The 20,792-nt window shown below is 40.7% G+C and overlaps 1 protein-coding gene across 1 annotated transcript; it reads right to left on the bottom strand.

The window, feature by feature from the left end:
- Positions 1–6,324: 6,324 nt before the first annotated feature.
- IFIT5 (interferon induced protein with tetratricopeptide repeats 5) lies at positions 6,325–20,357 on the bottom strand. Its single transcript, XM_019631892.1, has 2 exons — positions 20,123–20,357; positions 6,325–11,296 (listed from the first exon to the last, which is right to left on the bottom strand). Exons 1-2 carry the CDS (start codon positions 20,125–20,127, stop codon positions 9,853–9,855), a joined length of 1,449 nt encoding a protein of 482 aa, XP_019487437.1. The 5' UTR covers positions 20,128–20,357; the 3' UTR covers positions 6,325–9,852.
- Positions 20,358–20,792: the final 435 nt, after the last annotated feature.

Genomic DNA, 20,792 nt, shown 5'->3' with positions numbered 1-20,792 from the left:
GACTCACGGCAGCCCAACTCCAGGTTGAGCTGTTGTTCAGCATCTTAGCTGTGGAGGGCAGTGTCACTGGCCCTCATATGTGGGATCCGAACCGGAGCCCTCTGGCATCCCAAGCCAGTTCTTAACCATCGTGCCACTTGGCCGGCTCCTGGGTTCCATTCTTGGTCCCCTACTAATATGTTAATTGATTTGAGTCGATAAAAGATTAAGTTATAGTGTAACACAGAATCTCAAACATATATTGGAGTTCAAATTTTGAGAAATGTGGAAACCAAAGGATATAGGGGAATATATTCTGTGTCAATCTGGAAGCATAAAACATCATGCTTATTATACTGTACACAGATTATTACCATTTTAGTGATTGAATTTACTTTAGAATGTGCAATTCCTATGAAGTTGGGAGGAACGCTATTTATTTATAACAATTCCTTTAAAAGCAAAGAATATCATGTTAAAATGAAAGACCCTTTTGTTGAACTAAGTAGCTTGATGAATTTGGTTATGCCTAGGTGGGTCTGTGGCTAAGTATGAGGAGAAGAGTTAGAAATAACTGAATTGCTCTGTTTAAGGAAAATGGAGGAATTGGTTCTCATTTCAGAGGGAGAAGAGTACAGACAGGGAAAGAGGTAAGGCCTAGAATCATGGAAAAAGGCAGGAATATCAAGGGATGTTTCAAGGTGTTTTTTCTTTCTCTCTCCATTCCTCTCTTTCCTTTTTTACCTACTTTCTCTCCTTCCCCCTGCCCCACATTCACTCCTTCTATTGTCTCGCTCTCAAAAAAAAACCAAAAAAAAAAAAACCCAAGGGATTATCTAATATTAAGTTTTAAGTTGTAGAGTCTTCTTTCCTGCTGGCTGGTACATGTGATACGCACTCTCCCTCCTCACTTTCTTGTGTTGCTCTCCACCCTGAGTGAAGATTCTGATTCTGGCTGGTGGGAGATGTATCCTTCTTCCTAAAGACAAAGGACTGGGTGTCCTGGCTTCTAATTGTTTACCGGTTCTTCAGCCTTCCAAAATATATTTGAGGAATATATTCCAAATCTCTGATTTCTAACATCCAACTCTTGAGACCAGCCCCTCTCTTAGGCTGAGTCCCTTGATTTCTTAGGCCATTCTCCCCAAGGGTTTCAGAGCAGCTTTAATCCCAGCATCAAGGGGCAGCTGATGTAGACAATTAGCTCCCTTTCATAATTTCTTTTTTTTTAAATTTTATTGGGGGGTTAGGAGAGGGGAACAGTGTTGGGGAATTGAGGAAGGGGACCAGCCAAGTTGTTGTTCTTCAGTCTTAGTTGTGGAGGGCGCCAGTCACCATCTGGCTGCCCGTGGGCAGCTCATGGCCACTCAGCTCAAGGTGCTGTGTTCAATCTTAGTTGTGGGTGGGCGTAGCCACCATCCCATGCAGGAGTCGAACCAGCAGCCTTGTTCTTTAGAGCACACGCTCTATCCACTGAGCCATCCTGGCAGCAGCTCAGCTCAAGTCAAGCCGAGTTCAGTCTTAGTTGCGGGTGGACGTAACCCACCATTGAACAGGCAATCTTGTTGTTACACCAGCTGAGCCATCCTGCCACCTGTTGGCAGATCAGCGACAGCTCAGCTCGGGTGTAGCCTCACTGGCCCATGTGGGAATCGAACTGCCAGCCCTGTTGCTCAGAGCTCACGCTCTTAAGCCAACTCTTAACCAACTGAGCCACTCGGCCGGGCTTCTTACATAATTTCTTCCAGTGAGTTTTGGGACTCTATGTAAAACAGCATTGGGTACCCTCTGATTGTAGGATGTCTGAGCTCAGTGTGATCCTTTGTAGTATTCCCCTACAGCAGCGGTTCTCAACCTTCCTAATGCCGCAACCCCTTAATACAGTTCCTCATGTTGTGGTGACCCCCAACCATAAAATTATTTTCGTTGCTACTCTATAACTGTAATTTTGCTACTGTTATGAATCATAATGTAAATATCTTTTTGTTTTCCGATGGTTTTAGGCGACCCCTGTGAAAGGATTGTTTGATCCCCAAAGGGGTCGCGACCCACTGGTTGAGAACCGCTGCCCTACAGTCTCTATAAAGATTGGTCCTATCTTTCCATATCCTTCATTCCAAATTTTAAGACTGTTTAGAAAAATACTGAGGAGTGACATTAGAAACTTAGGAGTGTGAGGGGTGCTCCTTGAAATCTTCCCTGGAAGTTACAACAAATTGAAAAACAAAGGATACCCTACGTAACACACAAGCACTGAGAGATGTGTGCATCGAAACAGGAAGGTGGGCAAACCAGGTGAGCAAGGGAGGAGGGAAGCGAGAAATGCAGAGACACAGGCCATGGGCCACAGGATGCAGCAGCCCGGAGCTCACTGTGGTCCCAGGAGAGGACCATAGGCACACTCCCTGTGGCCCACAATGCTGCTTGAGTGATCAGCATATAATACCCCAGCGATCAGGGCAGAGACCTCAGGGCAAAGACCAAAGAATACAGAAGGGTGAGAACTGCAGTTTAGGCCTTCACTGCCAGGCAGGAAACAAGGACATGGAGCCTGGCTGCCTTCTCCCACCCTCCCAGAGCTCGTCTCCCCCACCCTCCCAGTGTTAGAAGCGGGCTCCCAAAGAAACGGTAGCAGTGTCAGATTAAAGAACAGAATATCTACAGCCTTGAGAATGGGAGAGACAGTCCCGGGATGGCAGACGCAGTACGGCTAATTCTGGTGACAGGGAAGAAGCTGTACAGGTGAGACACATGTGGACTGCAAGTCACTACTGCTCGGAGCCACAAACACACCTGCCGCCTCTCCCAGCCCACCCTGACCCCACCTTCCAGGCTGATCCCCGCAGGGACAACCTGGGCTGCTGAGACACACAAGCTCCGCATAAGGCTGCAGGGGTAGCATTGGGGTTTCAGAGGCTCAGAAACCCATTGCTCAGCACATTCTCCCACCGGGGCGGTACTCTGAGATCCAGGCAACCTGATCACAGAGGAGATGCCCACCTCCAGGGACACCTCCCATGATGCCAGAAGCTGGAACAATGCAAGAGAAAATAAAACACTCCAGCAATACCTACTGGAAAGCAAAAGAAAGACCTCTTCCTATCAACCTGCTGCAGAATCAACTCCTGTAGATACCCAGGAAGAGAAATGATAATTCATTAGTTACCATGAATAACCAAGGTAACAAGACAGCTCAAAAAGAAATGAAAAATCTTCAGAAAATGAACTTAAAGACATGGAAATATGTGGCTTAAATGACAGAGAATTCAAGACTGCAGTTCTGAAAAATCTTAATGAGATGCAAGAAAACTCAGATAGGCAGTTTAATGAACTCAGAAATAAAATCAATGAACAAAATGAATATTTTACCAAAGCGATTGAAAATTTTAAAAAGAACCAAAGAGAAATTCTAGAGATGAAGAACTCAATAAAAGAGATGAAGAATGATATAGCCAGCTTAGGAAATAGAGCTGACCAGGCGGAGGAAAGAACCAGTGACATCGAAGATAGAAATCTGGAAAAGACACAGATGGAAGAAGAGAGCTGAGAGTTAAAAGAAATGAAGGAACTCTACAAGAACTTTCTGACTCCACCAGAAAGAGCAATATAAGAATAATGGGCATACCAGGAGAAGAGAGGAAGAAGGGAACAGAGAGTCTATTCAAACAAACAGTCGACAAGAACTTCCCAAACCTATAGAAAGAACTGGATCCTCAAATCCAAGAAGCAAACAGAACACCGAATTACCTCAATCCCCACAGGCCTTCTGCAAGGCACATTATATTGAAGCTGTCAAAATTTAATGACAAAGAAAGAATTCTCAAGGCAGCCAGGGAAAAGAAGATGGTAACCTATAAAGGAAAGTCCATTAGATTATCATCAGATTTTTCAGCAGAAACTCTACAAGCCAGGAGGGAGTGGAATCAAATATTCAAACTATTGAAAGAGCGAAATTACCAGACAAGAATAATATATCCAGCAAAGTTATCCTTTAGATATGAAGGAGGAATAAAGACCTTTCCAGACATACAGAAGCTGAGGGAATTTTCTAACACATGACCTGCATTACAGGAAATACTGAAGGAAGCCATTCGACCTGAAACCAAAAAATCAAAAGAATACAAAACCAAGAGCAACATTTACTAACAGGCAGACAAAAACAGGAAATGGAAACCCCTACACAAAATAGGGTACTATACACTTAAACATAATAATAACAAGTGTTGGAAAGGCTGTGGAGTAAAAGGATCCTCATACACTGCTGGTGGGAATGAAAATTGGTGCAGCCACTATAGAAACCAGTATGGAGGTTCCTCAAAAAATTAAGAATAGAATTATCATATCACCTAGAATCCCTCTCCTGAGCATCATCCGTAAAGATATATATACCCTGATGTTCACTGCAGCATTATTTACAATGGCCAAGATATGGAAACCACCAAAGTGTCCTTCAATAGATGATTGGATAAAGAAGATGTGATATATATATACACAATGGACTACTTGACCATAAGAAAAGATGAAATACTGCGACATGGATGGATCTTGAGATTATTATGCTAAGTGAAATAGACAGAAAAGATAAGAATGATATGACTTTTCTCATATGTGGGATATAAAAATGAAAGCAACAAAGGAACAAGACAAACAAAAACTCAGACACAGGCAATAGTTTAGTGGCTCTCAGAGGGTAAGGGTGAGCAGGGAGGTAGAAGAGTTGACAAAGGGATCAAATATATGGTGATGGAAGGAGGACTGACTCTGGGTGGTGAGCACACAATGCAATATATAGATGATGTGTTATAAAAGTGTACACTTGGAAACTATACAATTTTACTAATGTCACCCCAATAAATGTAATAAAAAAAGAAAACATTGTATAGTGGTTAAATGCTAGATTTTAGCACCAGACTCCAGGGTTTAAATCACTTTTCTACCGCTTATTAGCAATGTGTCTTAATCTCTCTAAATTCCAGTTTACTTATATGCAAAGGAAATAATAAAAATACTCATCTATAGGGATTTTGTGAGGATTTTATAAGTTTAATACATGTAATGCACTTGGTACAGCGCCCGGTACATTTTTTTTTTTAAGATTTTTTTTTTTAATTGGGGAATTGGGGAAGGGGAACAGTGTTGAGGAATTGGGGCAGGGGAATAGCCAAGTTGTTGTCCTTCAGTCTTAGTTGTGGAGGGCACAGCTAGCTCAGCTCCAAGTCCAGTCACCATCGGGCTGCCCATCATCAGCTCAGGACAGCTCAGCTCAAGGTACAGTGTTCAACTTTAGTTGTGGATGGGCGCAGCCCACCATCCCATACTGGAGTACAACTGGCAACCTTGTTGTTAGGAGCACGTGCTCTCACCAGCTGAGCCATCCTGCCACTTGTTGGCAGCTCATCAGCAGCTCAGCTTAGGCGCAGCTCACTGGCTTATGTGGGAATTGAACTGGCAACCCTGTTGCTAAGCTTGCTCTTAGCCCACTGAGCCACCCGGCCGGCCCCCGGTACATTTAATACACTATGTAAGAGTTAGCTACCATTATTCATGTGTCACTAGTTTACAGAAGTGGCTGAACTAATTAGTATTCTTTCTTAAAACTTTGCTTCAATCTGGCAGTAAATTAGAGACACGTATTTGGGGGAACCTGCTATAAGCTCACTTCTGAACGCTTAAGTGTTCATTCATCTCTCACTTTCTTTACCCTCATCCCCTTTTACCCTCTGACATAGGAATGGAAGCTTAGGAATGGCTTTTTCTGAAGGACAGGAAAGGCCAGTGTGTTCAGTGTCTTCAGTGTTCAATCCAAGCAAGTGACATCAATCCATGCTTGTCCTGCAGTTTATCTATGAGGCACCCATGTGCTCCCATGTGGTATGGCTTTCCCAAACTTACACATCTCACCTTCATTCCTTTGTTGCTCACTCTGCCTACATGCTGTCATGAAAGAGATATAGAGCAGACATGGGAATATATACATGGCATTTCTGTTCATGTTTCTAGTAATTAGCTTTTTTAAAATTCACTTAAAGTACAACAAAATACTTAATGAACAAATTTATCTCTGAAACTGCCAGAGAAGGTGGGAGTTTTGTTTGGGGCAGGCGATGAGCTGCATGTGGGTGGCTTGATTACAGTAAAAGAGGAAGCTAGGGAGAAGAAACCACATCTCCGTGAACCAGAGAACCTTGGCTAAGAAGAGAATGAGAGGATTGACACACTGTGGTCCTGGAAGAGAAGTAGGGAGGGAGAGGAAGTAGTCAGGTTTTGGGGAGGGGGCTATCTCAGCCTGCAATGGGTGCCTATGGTGTACTTATAATGCTATTTCTTTATCTATTTAATGTACACTTTATTTTCTGCTATGTTAAGTGAGGATTAATTATTGAATTTAAAGAAATCCTCCTATTCCAATTCCTCCCATTATTTTTTTTGCTTTTATGTTTCAATTTTTACCTTATCAGCTGATTTTATTATTTCAGTAACACTCAAAACTTTCTTATTTCATCAAGTTTTAACTATATCGGTTAACTTCCCTTTTTGTAAGATGAGGTTTTTTTTTTGGTCTTTACCCTTCCCTTAACCTCTTTCCCCCTTCTCTTTTCCAAATCAAACACTAAATATTATCAAGGTTGGAAAGATTTATCTTCTGTTCTTTAACCATAATTACTGATCCAAAAGTTGAAAAACAATAAATGGCATTTATAGTATGTAAAGATAATTTGCCCTACAGCCAATTAATCATCTAATTACATTTATTTCACCAGGTGAGTTAATTTGACCTCCAAAACAGATACAAGATAGGATTTAATACAATAAATTTATTAGGGTAACACCCGTGAGAGAAAGTGGAAGGGAGCAGGGAGAGGCTGGGGGAGCCGCTGGACTGTCATGCAGATCTGACTCCAAGTGCGGGAGAGAAGGTAGAAAAGTTGGGTGGAAGCATCTTAGACTACAGTAAAGTTTTAAGGAAAATTTGGCAAGGCTGGTGGGGAATCCTTGAGCCTAAGTCACCTGTCAGAGGAGTTCTGCCTTTCCTAGGTCAGGACCTGAGTTGGTATCTCTGACATGCTGGGAAGCATGGCCTCAGTTCAAATGCAATGATGGATGCCAGTGTTGTGAAATCTTAAGTCACATCAGCAATCTGGGTCCCAACTTTCTTATCAATCAAGGTGGTTGGAGCAGGCAGGGTTCTAAAGTTCTGTGGTTTTATGCAGTTTTTCTTGAAATAACTTGTATGGACTCAATCTAGAAAGGAACAGTGACTGCCTATATTGTCCTTGAAACTCTGGCAGATAGCACGTGATCAGCTGCTGAGACTAGTTCTGCACCCAGAGAAGACAGAAAATGTGTTTACGAGCTCCATGACTGCCCGCTGATTCACCTGTTGAAAGGGTTTTTCTCAGCTTTTGGGACGCTGGTGGCAGAGCTTTACTGAACAGGAGTTTCCAAGAGCGCCCTGAAGATTCGGGAAAGAGGCGCTTCTCTCTTCCTAAAGGGTCACATGGCCCTGAGGGGCAATTACAACCACTTCCCTGGGCATATTTTTGGTTTGTCTAAAAAAGAATAGATCTTTGAGGTCCCGAAAGACAGACCAAAATATGTAAACTTCAGGCTCTATGTCTTCAGTTAAATGGAAGGAATAAATTTCTAATAAGGGCTCTCTGAAGATGAAATTATTGTTTAGGAAGATAATTCAAGCCATCAAAATTTGGGTAAATTTTGATGGCTGATAACGGTCAACTCTGAGGTTGTTTTTAAACCCAAGAGTATGAAATTATTTCTAAATAGATATGAATTTTAGGAAAGCAAGTATAATTATAGACAAAATTTAAAGTTATTATAAACAGTAATTTTAGTTTAATATTTCAGTTGTATTTTTTCTTATGCTGATTTTATGCTTTCTTAGCCTGTTGTAACTTCTTATACATTTCAATGTTTTAATATCTACTAAATTTTAAAGTTATTTAATAGACCTTAAAGTCTAATATTTAAATATAGAAGCTTATAGTTATATCTTTGTTTTGATACCTTAACTATTTCATTGCATGTCAATGCCTACCTGGGAACATAACCTTGATTACATTATTTCCAATGAGAGAAAATGACCTGCTGCAAAATATTTGCTGCAAAATGTGACAAATCTTCTACTAATGGGTCAGGACTTCCAGTCCTAAGCTTCTAAAATATTTCAGTAAAGTCACTCCCTTCCCTGTTCTCTCTTTTTGAATAAACAAATAAAATGAGCAAAATAAACAAAAACAGTGGGGACTTAAGTAAAACAACATTTAAAAAAATTTAATTCATGAAATACATTGCAGTATCTATGTTTGTATGAATATGCTTAGAAAAAAAATATCTGGAAGGATACATATCAAATTGTTAACAGTTTACCTTGGGGGTGCAGAATTGGGGCAGGATGAGGGGAGTGCTCTTACTTTTAAATTCATATACTTCCGCATTATTTGAAATTTTACAATGAGAACTCACTACTTTTACATAATCAAAACCATAATACAAATTTAAAAAATAAAAATAGCAAAAAGTAAAAAACAAAAACAAAAACAAAACACACAAACACATTAGTTTTAAGAGCTACAGAGGTATAGAGAACTAAATCACATGACACTCTCCCATTAATACTGTGGTGGTAAATACAATTGTGTAGTCTATAATCAAAGAAACATTAAAGAAGCCACTTTCAGCAACATCCCAATTTAAAAAGTCTCCTGGAATAAGAGCCCTTAAGCAGTGACCCTTTAAATTAGGTATAAGAACTGAAAGCAGGGCCTAACTATTCCTGGAGGATCTATAGGAAAACATGTCAATCTGAAAACTTCAGACAAAGGAAAAAGCTTCACAGAAGTAAGTTGGAATACTAAAACAGTTAACCAAAGGCCAGAAATTGGGGGTATAAGAACTCTACCCAGTCCAGACCCAAAACTAAATCACTGAAATCTTGGTATTCTACAGACATCTACTATACCCGTTTGCTTATCATTTTTCCCAATTTCTCAAGTGGTCTGCTTTCCATCTCAATGATTTTAACCTAAAAATACGGCAATTCTAACTGGAAAAAATAAAATTACTTCCACCTAGATTCAGTTTAGGTTTATTCTTCTAGTTAAAAGAACCAGAGAAACTTGAGACTAATTATTTTCTATTATTTTTTTCTCATAACTATTTCTAGCTACTTAACGAACATTTTGGGAGTTAATACTTCTGATTTCTCATGGGTTGCTGAAGTTCTGTATTTGAGGAAACCTTTTTTCCTCATGTTCTAGTTTTTTCTTTTATTGAAGTCATCAAAGATGACAAACTTTTTATTATGAACTTTTTTCTTCCAACGAAGAGGATTTTTTAGGTGACTATCTGGTTGATAGTTAAATATCCTCATCTAAGTCAGAACACCTATAACTGGAAAGTTCAATCTTTTGCAAGCTACGTAATTATGTAAGAGCTTAACTAACATAATTTTGTACCCCTGAAAGAGTGTTCCTGACCTAGGTGTCAAAGGCTTATGTAGGATTATACTCACTGCATAAGTAATATGGAAAATTTGACAAAACTTAACCAGAAAACTATTATAAATAGCAGAGATAAGGGATATAAAGTCATAATGGCCATGCCATTTTTAAAAGTTACGTACAGCTGGAATGTTGCTGTTTCTTAATGGATTCTAGTATTTTAATTAAAAAAAGTAGAAAACAGTAAATGATTCATCATAATGTATATAAAGTATTTAAATGATGCCTGGTACACAATAACCATTCAATAAAAACTGGCTCTGTAATGAACAATGGATTAAAACAATAAACAAAAATATAAGAACCCAAAATAGAGAGAAGAGCTTTAGAACTCATTTCCTAGAGTATGTAGTTAAATGGAAAGTCGAAGCTCACAGAGAGCAGTAAGGAATTCCGCATTTTCTGGATCTATCTTTTGGGCCCTCTCATAGTACTCAGCAGCTTGCCTCTTTTCTCCCTCCAGCTTGTAAACAAACCCTAGGGCACTTAAACTCTGCACATCTGAAGCATTGTGACCAAGTCTCTTGGTAGCCAATTTCTTTAGAGCACTTGTCAATTTGGTACGTAGGGATGACCTGTCTTTGACCTTTAAGGCTTCTAAGTAATGGTGGATGGCAGTACTTTCTGATTTACGGTGAAATTCCTGAAAGCGGCCATAGTGGTAGTGGATCTGATGTTTGTGATCATCAGTTATATTCTCCAGACGAAGGGCTTTCTGGAAAATGTCTTCAGCATTGCTATACTGGCCTGCCTCAGCATACATGTTGGCCAGATCCGTGTAGGCAAACGCAAACATCGAGTCTCGTTCCACAGCCGCCTTGAAATGAAATATAGCAGATGTAATCAGCCCATCAACTTTCAGTTTATCTTTTCCTTTAGGTCTGTTGCGCGTGGCCTTCTTGATTTGGATCATTTGTGCCCTATAGCAAAGGCCCATTTGGTGATGCAGGAAAGAAGAGGTCGGTGTCACCTCCAAGGCCTTTTTCAAAAGCTCAAGAGCTTTGTCCCAAGAATTTTTTCTCCTGTAGAATTTGGCTGCATAACGAAGGACATAAGGTTGGGATGATATCTGGTCCAGGATTTCTTCAATATATTTTTCCCCTTCAGCTTCTGCATGTACATCTTGAAGCTTCAGTGCCAGGAAAACCTTAATGTAGGTGTTGTCTGGGTTCAGGGTAACAGCCTTCCTCAGAGGACCCAGAGAGAAGCTCTTTATAGAACCTTCTCTGTCAGAATCATCCAGCCGATACACTGTGATAGCATAGCCGATGTTAAATTCTGGATTGTCAGGTTCCACTTCCAGAGCTTTCTCAAAAGCTGCTTTAGCCTTTTGGTAATACTTTCCTCCAAATTTCAAGAGTGCCCACCCTTTCTCACAGTCAATCTCAGGACACTCCAACTTGTAGTTAAAAGGACTGGACAATTTCTTGCAGACATTCCCTACCTTGTCTATATACTTCTGAGCGTCTGTAAGCTGGTCCATGTGATAATACACCCAGGCGTAGTTTCCCCAAGTGACCAGACTTCGTACTTCCTCTTTGTCTGAATGTTCCCGCTGGATTATTTCTTCTGCTTGTTCCAAGCACTCCAGGGCATCTTTATTTTGGCCTTTTAGGTGTTTCACATAGGCCAGTAAGTTATAAAGAGTGAGTCTGGATTTTGTGGTAAGAAATTCAAGCTGTTGTCCAATTGTATCTTCCACATCAAACAGATCAATGTCTTCCTTAAGTAAATTCCAGGTAAAGTGACATTCTAACTCCAACAGAAAGGCCTTCAAGGAGTCCTTAGGAATCTCACTGTCAAAGATAAAATCCTTTTTAATTTTTGAAGAAATACAGGAAACAATTTTTAAACCTTAAATACCTTTCTTTGCTTAACAACCCATTTTATCTTTTATTTGATCTTATAAAGTATAGGGCCCTGTAACTTTATACTAGTTTCCTGCATACAGTTATGTCCTAGAAATATTTCATGAAACTGTCATTATTTATTGCAAAACCAATTCTGGAGATGATAGCGTTTTCTATGTTACAGGGTACCTATTTCCTTTTGGCAGTCACAAACCCACAAGGACCACCTATTTTTAGAAAGGGGCAATTTAGATGTTTTATTTACTAGACTTGAAAATTAAGAATAAATATATACAGGGCCGGCTCAGTTTGTTAAGAGCTCGCTCAAGAGTGCGAGCTCTGAGCAACAGGGTCGCCGGTTTGATTCCTGGCCTGAGCTGAGCTGCTGTTAAGCTTCCAACAGGTAGCAGGATGGCTCAGCTAAAATAAATAAATAAATAAATACAAATTTTCATTTCTGTATTATGAGTAGTAAGGCAGAGAAAAAGAGGTGAGAAATGAGAAAAGGAAGCACATTATAGGGAGACAGAGAAACCACATGAATATATCATTGTTGCAGGGAAAGGAAGAAAGGAAGGAAGGGGGAAGAGAGAGAAGGAAGGAGGAAGGAAGGAAAGCCTACAGAGATAACAGGCACAGACACAGACAGGAACAGGTATACCAAGAGACTGGGAGAAAGGTAAGTTTGAGAGCAATAAAAAGGGAGTAACAAACATTTGATAAAGATGGGAAAAAGCCAAAAGGAAGCTTACTAGGTTTTGATGTAAGTGCCACATCCTTCTGACCGCTGGGGTTGTGGGTAATAAAGGCTGACGTCTACTAACTTATCATTCATTGCCCCTACTATTCACTTCACCACAAGAAATACTTATTGAGGCCCTTTGTGTGAGGCACAGTGTAACCTTCTACTGTCTACAACTGATAAAAGTCCTGATTAATATACCTAGTTTTATTTGTTTGGTGATGGTGGTGCTTAGGCAGTCAGAAAAGACTTCCTAAATTTACTACTGGTCATAATTAAAGTCCACAAGAAATGTACAAAAAAATTATTTAGGGTTTCTCTCAAAGAGGTAAATGCTCTAATTATGGGATAAACCGTGTACAGTGTGGTGTGCATGTATTTCCATTTAAGCTGCACACAGGACCACCCCCCTTTTATGTACAATGAAAATACATATTTACATAAATGTTTATGGGAACTACAGTAATATTTCTATCAATGAACATTTATTGATCACCCCACATCATACATGCCAGGCAATACTCTAGTTGTAGAGGATATAGTAGTGAACAAGATAGAAGAAGGCCCTTTCTTCATGGTAATCCCATTCTGGGAGAGAAAGAAACAAAAGGTGTTGACAGAAAATAAGCATATATGCAAATCAATGAACAACATAATTCCGGACAGTAATAGTGTTAAGAAGGAAAGAAAATCAGAGTAATGGGATTAAGTGGTAGTAGGAGTGGGGGGTACTTTAGTTATGATTGTCAAGAAATAGCTCTTGTGAAAGGGCAATTGAAGTCAAAGCTCCTCAATGAAAAGGACGCATAGAAGATTTGAGGGCAGAATAGTCTAAGCCAGTGCTTCTGAACCAGGGTGATTTTGCCCTCCCCCCAGGGGACATTTGGTAATGTGTGGAGACAATTTTGATTGTCACCACAGGAGTGATGACTACTGGCATCTACAGGATCGATGCGAGGGTGGCTGCTAAATATCCTATAATACACAGGTCAGCCCCAACAACCAAGAATGATCTAGCCCAAAATGTCAATAATGCTGAGGTTAGAAACCCTCATTTGGGCTCAGGTACCAGCAAGTACAAAGGCCCTGATGTGGGAACAAATCTGGAATGTTCAAGGGACAGAAGGAAGTGTGGCTGAAGCATAAACAAAAAGGAGAGTAGCAGGAGATGAGGGGTAGTAGTAGGACGGAGCAGGCGATGCAGGGTTTGGTAGGCTATGACAAGGGATATCAATTTTACTCTAATTGCAATGGGAAGCCACTGGAGAAAAAATTCTAAGTAGAGAAATGAAAATATTTGATCCAGGTTTTAAAAAAAAAAATTCCTCTAGCTGCTCTGTGGAGAATGGACCATAGAGGGTCAAGAGAGGAAGTTGGGAAACTGGTGGGGGAACTATTCATTCAACAAATATTTATTGAGAGCCTACTATATACAGGACACTGTTCTAAGTATTGGGGATACAGAAGTGAACAAAACAGAAAGAAAAAATCCTACTTCATGTAGCTTACATTCTAACAGGGGGTGGGCATGACATTAAAAGACAAAAAAATAATGAAAATATAGAGTATGTGAGATGATAATAAGTGTTAAGGAGAAAAAAAAAAGTAGGAGAGTGAAATGCGAGGCTAGCAAAGTGTCTTGGGAGGTAGTTAAAGCTTACATAGCACGGCAAGAGCAAATCTCCCTGAAAGAGACATGAAGGCAACTGCTGAAGGACTCCAAGGAGAAATGATGCAAGTTTAACACTCGGGTTGTAGTAGAGGATTAGTGAGAACTGGATGGTTATATTTTGGAGGTAGGGCTGACAGGTCTTTCTGATGGAAGTGGGTATGGGGAGGGCCATGAAGGAAAGAGGAAATCAAAGATGATTCCTATGCTTTTGACTTCAGGAACTAAGTGGGTAAATCAAGAGAGCTATTTGGAAATGTTAACTGAGGTGTCTATTAGACATTCAAGTGAAGATATCAAGCATATAGTTGAATATTAATGAAGAAAATTCTGGAGATGAGGAGGAGTGAAATTAGAACAAAGGATATAAAATTGGAAGTCAGCATGCAGATGAACTTTAAACCATGAGATCCAGAATGAAATTACCTAAGGAGTGAGCATAGACAGAGAAGGTCAAAAACTAAGTTGTAATTCACTCCAAGTCAGAGTAGAAGGACCAGGAAAGAAGGCCAAGAAAGAATAATCAGAGAGGGTGCAGGAAAACAAAGAAACCTGTTGTCATGAAAGTCTAAGGAAGAAAATGTTTATTTCAAAACAGAGAGATGAATATTCAACGTATAAAATGATTCTAAGATGTTGAGAAAATGAGGACAGAGAAGAGATCACTGTTTTGGCAGGAGTAAAGTTGTGCGGGACGTTGATAAATGTTTTAATAGAATGGTAGGGATGAAAACATTACTGGAGTGGGTTGAGGGGATAATGGGAGGTGATGAATTGGATACAGGGAATATAGGCCACTCTTGTAAGGAATTTTACTATGAAGGGAGTAGACAAGTAGAGCTACGGCTGGAGGGAGGCTGAAGGAATTGTAAAAAAATTTAATCATGATATTTTTAATGACTTAGTGATATGTCAATGGGAAATATCCAGTATTTAGGGAAATGATGCTTATGGGAGAGAGGGGAGAATAATTGCAAGAAAAATGGAGTATAAAGCGGAAGTGAAGCTTTTCATTGTTAATACTTAAATCTTTACCTCCGGCCCCAAATCCCTAACTGTGGTTGTTATGCCCTTCATCATCTGGCCCATATCTACTTCTCTAGCCTCATTTTGTACCAATTTCCTCTCATGCACTGCACTCCAGCCATACTGGCCTTTAAAAAAAACTTCATTGTTTATTATTTCTTATGCCAAGTATGCACCTACCTCAGGGCATTTGCACCTGCTTTTTATTCCCTTACTCTGTACTCTTCCTAAGAGAGTTCTAGGACTTATTCTTGTAATTCTGGTCTTGATTCAAATCTCAAATCTCTGAAGAGGCCTGAACACCTTAGCTAAAGCTGCACCCCCACCTTACCAATCATCCTAAAGTCTAGTCTATCACATTTTCCTGTTCTTCATAGCACTTATATCAGTATTTGCTGGGAGTTAGGAAGGAGAAGAAGAGCGCTTTGAACCAAACATGAAATTGAAGTTTTAAACTGAATTGGACTGAGTCTTTTGGAACTGGAAAAGGAGCTGTCCTAACAGCTCAAAGTGATGGAAAAGTTAAAGAACTGGATTAATTGTACACTTAGTAGTAGTGATTAGGAAAATAAAACCATTTCATATTTACAATCTAATATACTTCATGAATTTTTTTTTTTTTTAAGCTGAGCCTTGGCAGCTCAGCTCAGGCCAGGAATCGAACCACTGTTGCACAAAGCTCTCACTCTTGAGTGAGCTCTTAACCAACTGAGCCACTCGGCCAGCCCTTTGTTTTTCATTTTTTATAAATACTAAATGTAAACATTAGTAGTTGACTTAGTATTGTATTTAGTAGACTTAAATTCGCTTATTATTAATTTCAATTTTATAATTTTTTCATATTTATTTTCTTTCTCTGTTTGTGTATAAGATATACATATATATACAGGTCCCACATTTTAGTGATTGTAGATTCTAGGCGAGTTTTCCAATAGAATTTCCTGTCATGATGAAATGGTCTTATCTGTGCTGTACACTATGGTAGACACTAGCCACATATGGCCACTAATCACTTGAAATGTAGCCAGTACAATGGAGGTGAATTTTTAGTTTTATTTACTTTAATTAACTTAAATAGTCACACAGGACTAGTGGACACTGCATGGGGCAATTAGAGACAGTGAGTCTATAGAGCTTAATTAATAAAAAGGCCTCAAGCCCAACAGGTTAGAACTCTCCTTTAACTTGAAATTTTTGCTATTTTATTCAAGGTAAATTAAATGGCAAACAAGGATATATTTGAAAAAAAAAACTTTATGCATATGACCTGGGTTCACTGCAGATCCAACACAATAGTATAAATGCGCACTGCTTATAATATACTATCTAGAATCAGAGCTCTCAAAAAAACATAAGTACCTAAAGCTACCATTCACTGATAGTTTACTACATGCTAGGCAGTGTACCAAGCACTTTATATAAATTACATTTAATTTTTATAACAACCTCTTATTATTTTCACAATTTTATGGATGAGGACTGGCAGACAGAGAGTTTAAATTAAATGTCTAAGGTTACACAGCTATAAAGAGGCTGGGCCAAGATCCAAACCTAGTTCTGCCTGACTCAAAAGCTTAGGTCTTTCAACCATAATACTACACTACCTCTAAAATAAAAATTGAAGCTTGTTTTCTAGAATAATTTGTTTTAAAACATAGGATATATCTAATGTATGTAAAGTTCACTTTGCCTCAGGAAGACCTAACAAGAACACAGAAAGGGATTTTAGAGCAACTTAAAGAGCAGATAAGAGGTTTGTGTAACTGACCATTGGAAAAGACACACCAGATATTTGAAGGTCTCATGTTAAGAAAACAATGGTTTCAAATATGAGTCCTCAATCTAAAGTCACAAATATTCTACTTTGTTGGAGTCGTTTTGAGATGGAGCTACTCCTCACCAGGAAGTGCTGTGCAGAGTGCTTCTGATAGAGATTGGCAGAGAGATCTATTCATTTAAGGGTGATTAGTGATTCTCTCAAACAACAAAAGAACTGGGGTAAAACTATGTTAAAAGTGATCTGAAGGAAGTGTAACAATCTTAGTTTTCAAAGATATAATTATCATTAAGATAAGTGAATTAAAATACTTTTCCCCACAATCCAATTAATAAGCACTTTCTGTTGTATACACGAATGACCTTCCAAAGTATTTCCTCTATCTCTGATCTTTCCCCTGAATTCCAGACTTATCTAATTTTTAGTTCACATGCATCTTCAATAAGAAGTTCATTTGGCATCTCAAATGAACATTTCCAACACAGAAACCTGAATCCCTTACGTCTGTTCCCCCCTCAGTCTTCCCCACCTTATATGGCATCTCTTAGTTCCACAGGCCAAGTATAGGAGGAACAATCTTTGATTCCTTATCTCTCAACCCTTCACCCAAATCCTGTTAATTCTACCAGGATTAATTGAGATTTAATATATCTCAAATCCATCCACTTTTTCCATATTTCTACTGCTATTTTCCTAGTCTAAACCACAATTTTCTTTCCTTTGAGGTGGGGCAAAATCTGGTCTCCCTGCTTCCACTTTTGGTTCCCACATAGTACTAGTAAACTTCTGAAAATGTAAACCAGATTATGGTAGTCTTCTGACTTAAAATCTTTCAATGGCTTCCCAACACCCTTAGGTATTAATCTAGCCCCTGCTATGTCCTACAACTCCCAAAAGAAGTGGGCCTTGTCTACCCATCCAACTTTCTACTACTATTCTCATTCACGGTTTTAGACATACCGACCTTCTTCCTGTCTTGAACTTATCAAGTTTGAGGACTTTTACACCTGTTGTTTCTACTCCACTTGGAATGCTCTGGTCCTAATCTTTGAATGACTAGCTCTTTAGTATAACTCAGCTCAAATATTCCTTATTTAAGAGGCTGCCTGTGGCAGAGCTATCTAAAATATACCCCTCCATTCTAGGTCACTCTCTTAGGCCATTACACTATTTTATTTTCCTTATAGCTCTTATCACTTTCTGAATTATGTTGATTATTTACTCACTTATCTATTGTTTGTCTATTTCCCCCCATTTAAATGTAAGCCCCCCAAAAATAAAAAAATAAAAATTAAAAAAAATAATGTAAGCCCCATGAGAACAGAGGCCTTGTTCTGATTTTATTTTTTCACCTGTGTCCCTAGCATCTACTATTCCAGGTATATAATAGAAGCTCAATAAATAAATATTTGTTGAATGAATGAAGGCAGTTACATACTAGTAGCTTACCCTAGATATGCCTATCATAAAAAGCACCTGAATTTCAGATGAAGGAATTCCTGCTAGTTCTTCGCTTTCTGCTAATGGCTCCAAACTTTTTCCCACTTCAAATCTTCCCTATCCAACTTGTCTTTATATTTTGACATGCTCTATCTCTATCTCCATGTTTGGATTTTGAAAATAGGTTTTGAACTCTTTCTTATGGTCCTTGCTGGGAAACCTGATATGACTGTCTCTTGGTCTTTGTTTCTTTCTCTGGTTATAACCGCACCAAACTCATGGGCAAGAATTCCCATGCCCTTAACAGCCTGCACAGATCCACAACAATATGGGCTTACCAGCAACTCGGCTCATCCACAGCGTAAAAGAAACATTGGCCTCTGTTCTGAAGATTTCTACCAGCCCAGCCCAAAAAACGATGAGGGGGGCTGCCTTGGGTACTATGAATGTGGTTGTGAGATCTCAAAGGGACAGTCAGTCAGCGACTGAAGTGCTTTGCTCAGATGCCGTGAAATTTACACACAACTGGAAGGCCATGAGAAGTTTTACTTTTTAAACTTTGTCTATTTAAGTTTTTAACCTTGTCTCTGGGAAGCTGGCAGAGAGGCTATTATGTCTGAAGAGGCAACATTTATGTTTCAGTTTTTTTCCTAAGATGTTATTGGGTAATTGGGGAAGAGGAACATTGTTGGGGAATTGGGGGAGGGGAACAGCCGAGTTGTTGTCCAGTCTTAGTTGTGGAGGGCGCAGCGAGCTCAGCTCCAAGTCCAGTCGCCATCCGGCTGCCTATGGGCAGCTGGAGCTGAACCAGCAACCTTGTTGTTAGGAGCACGCGCTCTAACCAGCAGAGCCATTCCACCGCCCATCGGCAGCTCAGCTCGGGAGCGGCGTCATGGGCCCATGTGGGAATAGAACCGGCGGCCCTGTTGCTCAGAGCTCATGCTCTTAACCAACTGAGCCACTCAGCCGGCCCCAAAACATTTATGTTTAAGTAAAAAATTTTCCCCCTAGGAATTAGCAGTCTTTCAATGTCCTTGGGAGACAATCCCCTAGGAGGTCCATCCTTCTTCCACCCTATTCTGCATCTACACACATAATGCACCCCCCCACCTTTCCTCTTTGTTTCTTCAGGCCCTTCCTAATACCTCCCTCCCTTCTCACAAATGTTAGAAGTCAGAGACTTAAATTATTTTTTGCTTCTAATAATAGTCAACCCTTGCAAATATTATGTGCTAAGCAGTCAATTAACCCTTTCCAAAGTTCTAAGAGATGGATGCCATCAATTTTTACTGTAAGAACAGACACACCGAGTTTCAGAAACTGCTTTGGGTCACCCAACTAGTAGAACAAAGGATGATCGGCTTCAGGAGCCCAAGACCTTAACTTCTTATTCCTCCACTTACTAAATGCGAATGGTTCACTAAACACATACAGGCAGGGTGCTAGCTAGCCCCTGCGGATACAAAAAAGGGTGAGGACAGGCCACCGTCACCATACACTAGTAAAGAAGACAGATAAAGAAATCCTGATTAAATAGCGGATTGGGTGGAACAATAAAAATCTGTACGCGGTTCAAAGGTACCTCACAGGAAGGGCAGAACTCAGATCCAGAAATCAAAAAGGCAAAATGGCAGGAGACAAATGGGCCGCCTGCAGCTACGGCCAAACCACGTCTGCCAAAATGAGGGAACGGCAGCTGCAGGGCTTGGAAAGGAGAGAAAGGCGGTGGGCCTGAGGAGGCCAGTGCCACGTAGGAGCAGCGCGGAATGACGCTGGGGGCGGCCGCGAAGCGAGCGCAGTCACCACGGCGGCCGCGGCGACAGGACAAGTCTCCCTGGGCTCGTCGCCTGGCCACACGGCCCGACAGTCCCAACTGCGGATGCCAGGGAGGGTCGCGACTCCAGGGAAGCGTCCGCTCAGACCCCCTCCTGGATAGGCCCGATTTCAGACGCCCGGAACCTGGAGCGTCCGAAGCCCGTCGCCTGGCTGCCGGGCACCGGGAGCTCGGCCTCTTAATAAAGAGCGGCAGCGCTGCGTTGGCTAAAGGAATAAAAGAAAAACACCAGTTTGAAACAAAGGCCTACACCGTGTGGGTGGAGATGCGGGGAAAGCCCTTACCTCATGGTGGCTGGGCTCCGAAGACCTTCCAGGAAGAAGGCAAGACCCCACAGGCTTTCTCCGCAGGGTAGGAGTCGCGGGCAGCGGAGCGGCGGGGAGCGCGTGGCCGTGTGAGCGGGAACGTGCGTGTGCGTGTGCGCGGGCGCGGGTGTGCGCAGGGCTTGCGGGCGCGCGCTTCCCACCGGGCGCGTCTGCTGCGTTAGGTCGGTGTGAGAGCGGTTGTCTTTGTTAAAGGCTGGACTGGAGCGGGAAAAGGAAACTGGAAAGTAAATCTGATCGTGGGCTAGGCGGAGTCCAGTTCCAGGAAACGGAAACTTCTGGAAGGAATGAGTGGAGACACCACCCGCGTCTGGATTTAGGGGCCGCGCGGGGGACGTTTGCTAAACGCAAGGTCGTTGAGAGTTGAATTAGCATCTAGGCCTCTGGACGTTGGTCTCCCTGAATCCGCGTGCCTCTGGATTAACTTTTTTTTTTTTTTTTAATAAAATGACAGGAGATTGTTCAGCGTTATTTTTGTTGTAAGGGTGGCAGTGATACTCTTTCCAGCTTTGTTCATCATAAATTAAACCGAAGTACCTGCTTCCAATCTTGATTCAATAAACAACACTGTACTGATGTGCACCAGTGCCATTATTTCCATTAGGTAAATTTAGAGAAATTCTTGGTCAAA

Source organism: Hipposideros armiger, unplaced genomic scaffold (assembly GCF_001890085.2).
Source record: "Hipposideros armiger isolate ML-2016 unplaced genomic scaffold, ASM189008v1 scaffold_1051, whole genome shotgun sequence".
NCBI classification, from domain to species: Eukaryota; Metazoa; Chordata; class Mammalia; order Chiroptera; family Hipposideridae; genus Hipposideros; species Hipposideros armiger.
Note: the sequence above shows the minus strand (reverse complement) of the source record. Positions and strands in the feature narration are given on the sequence as shown.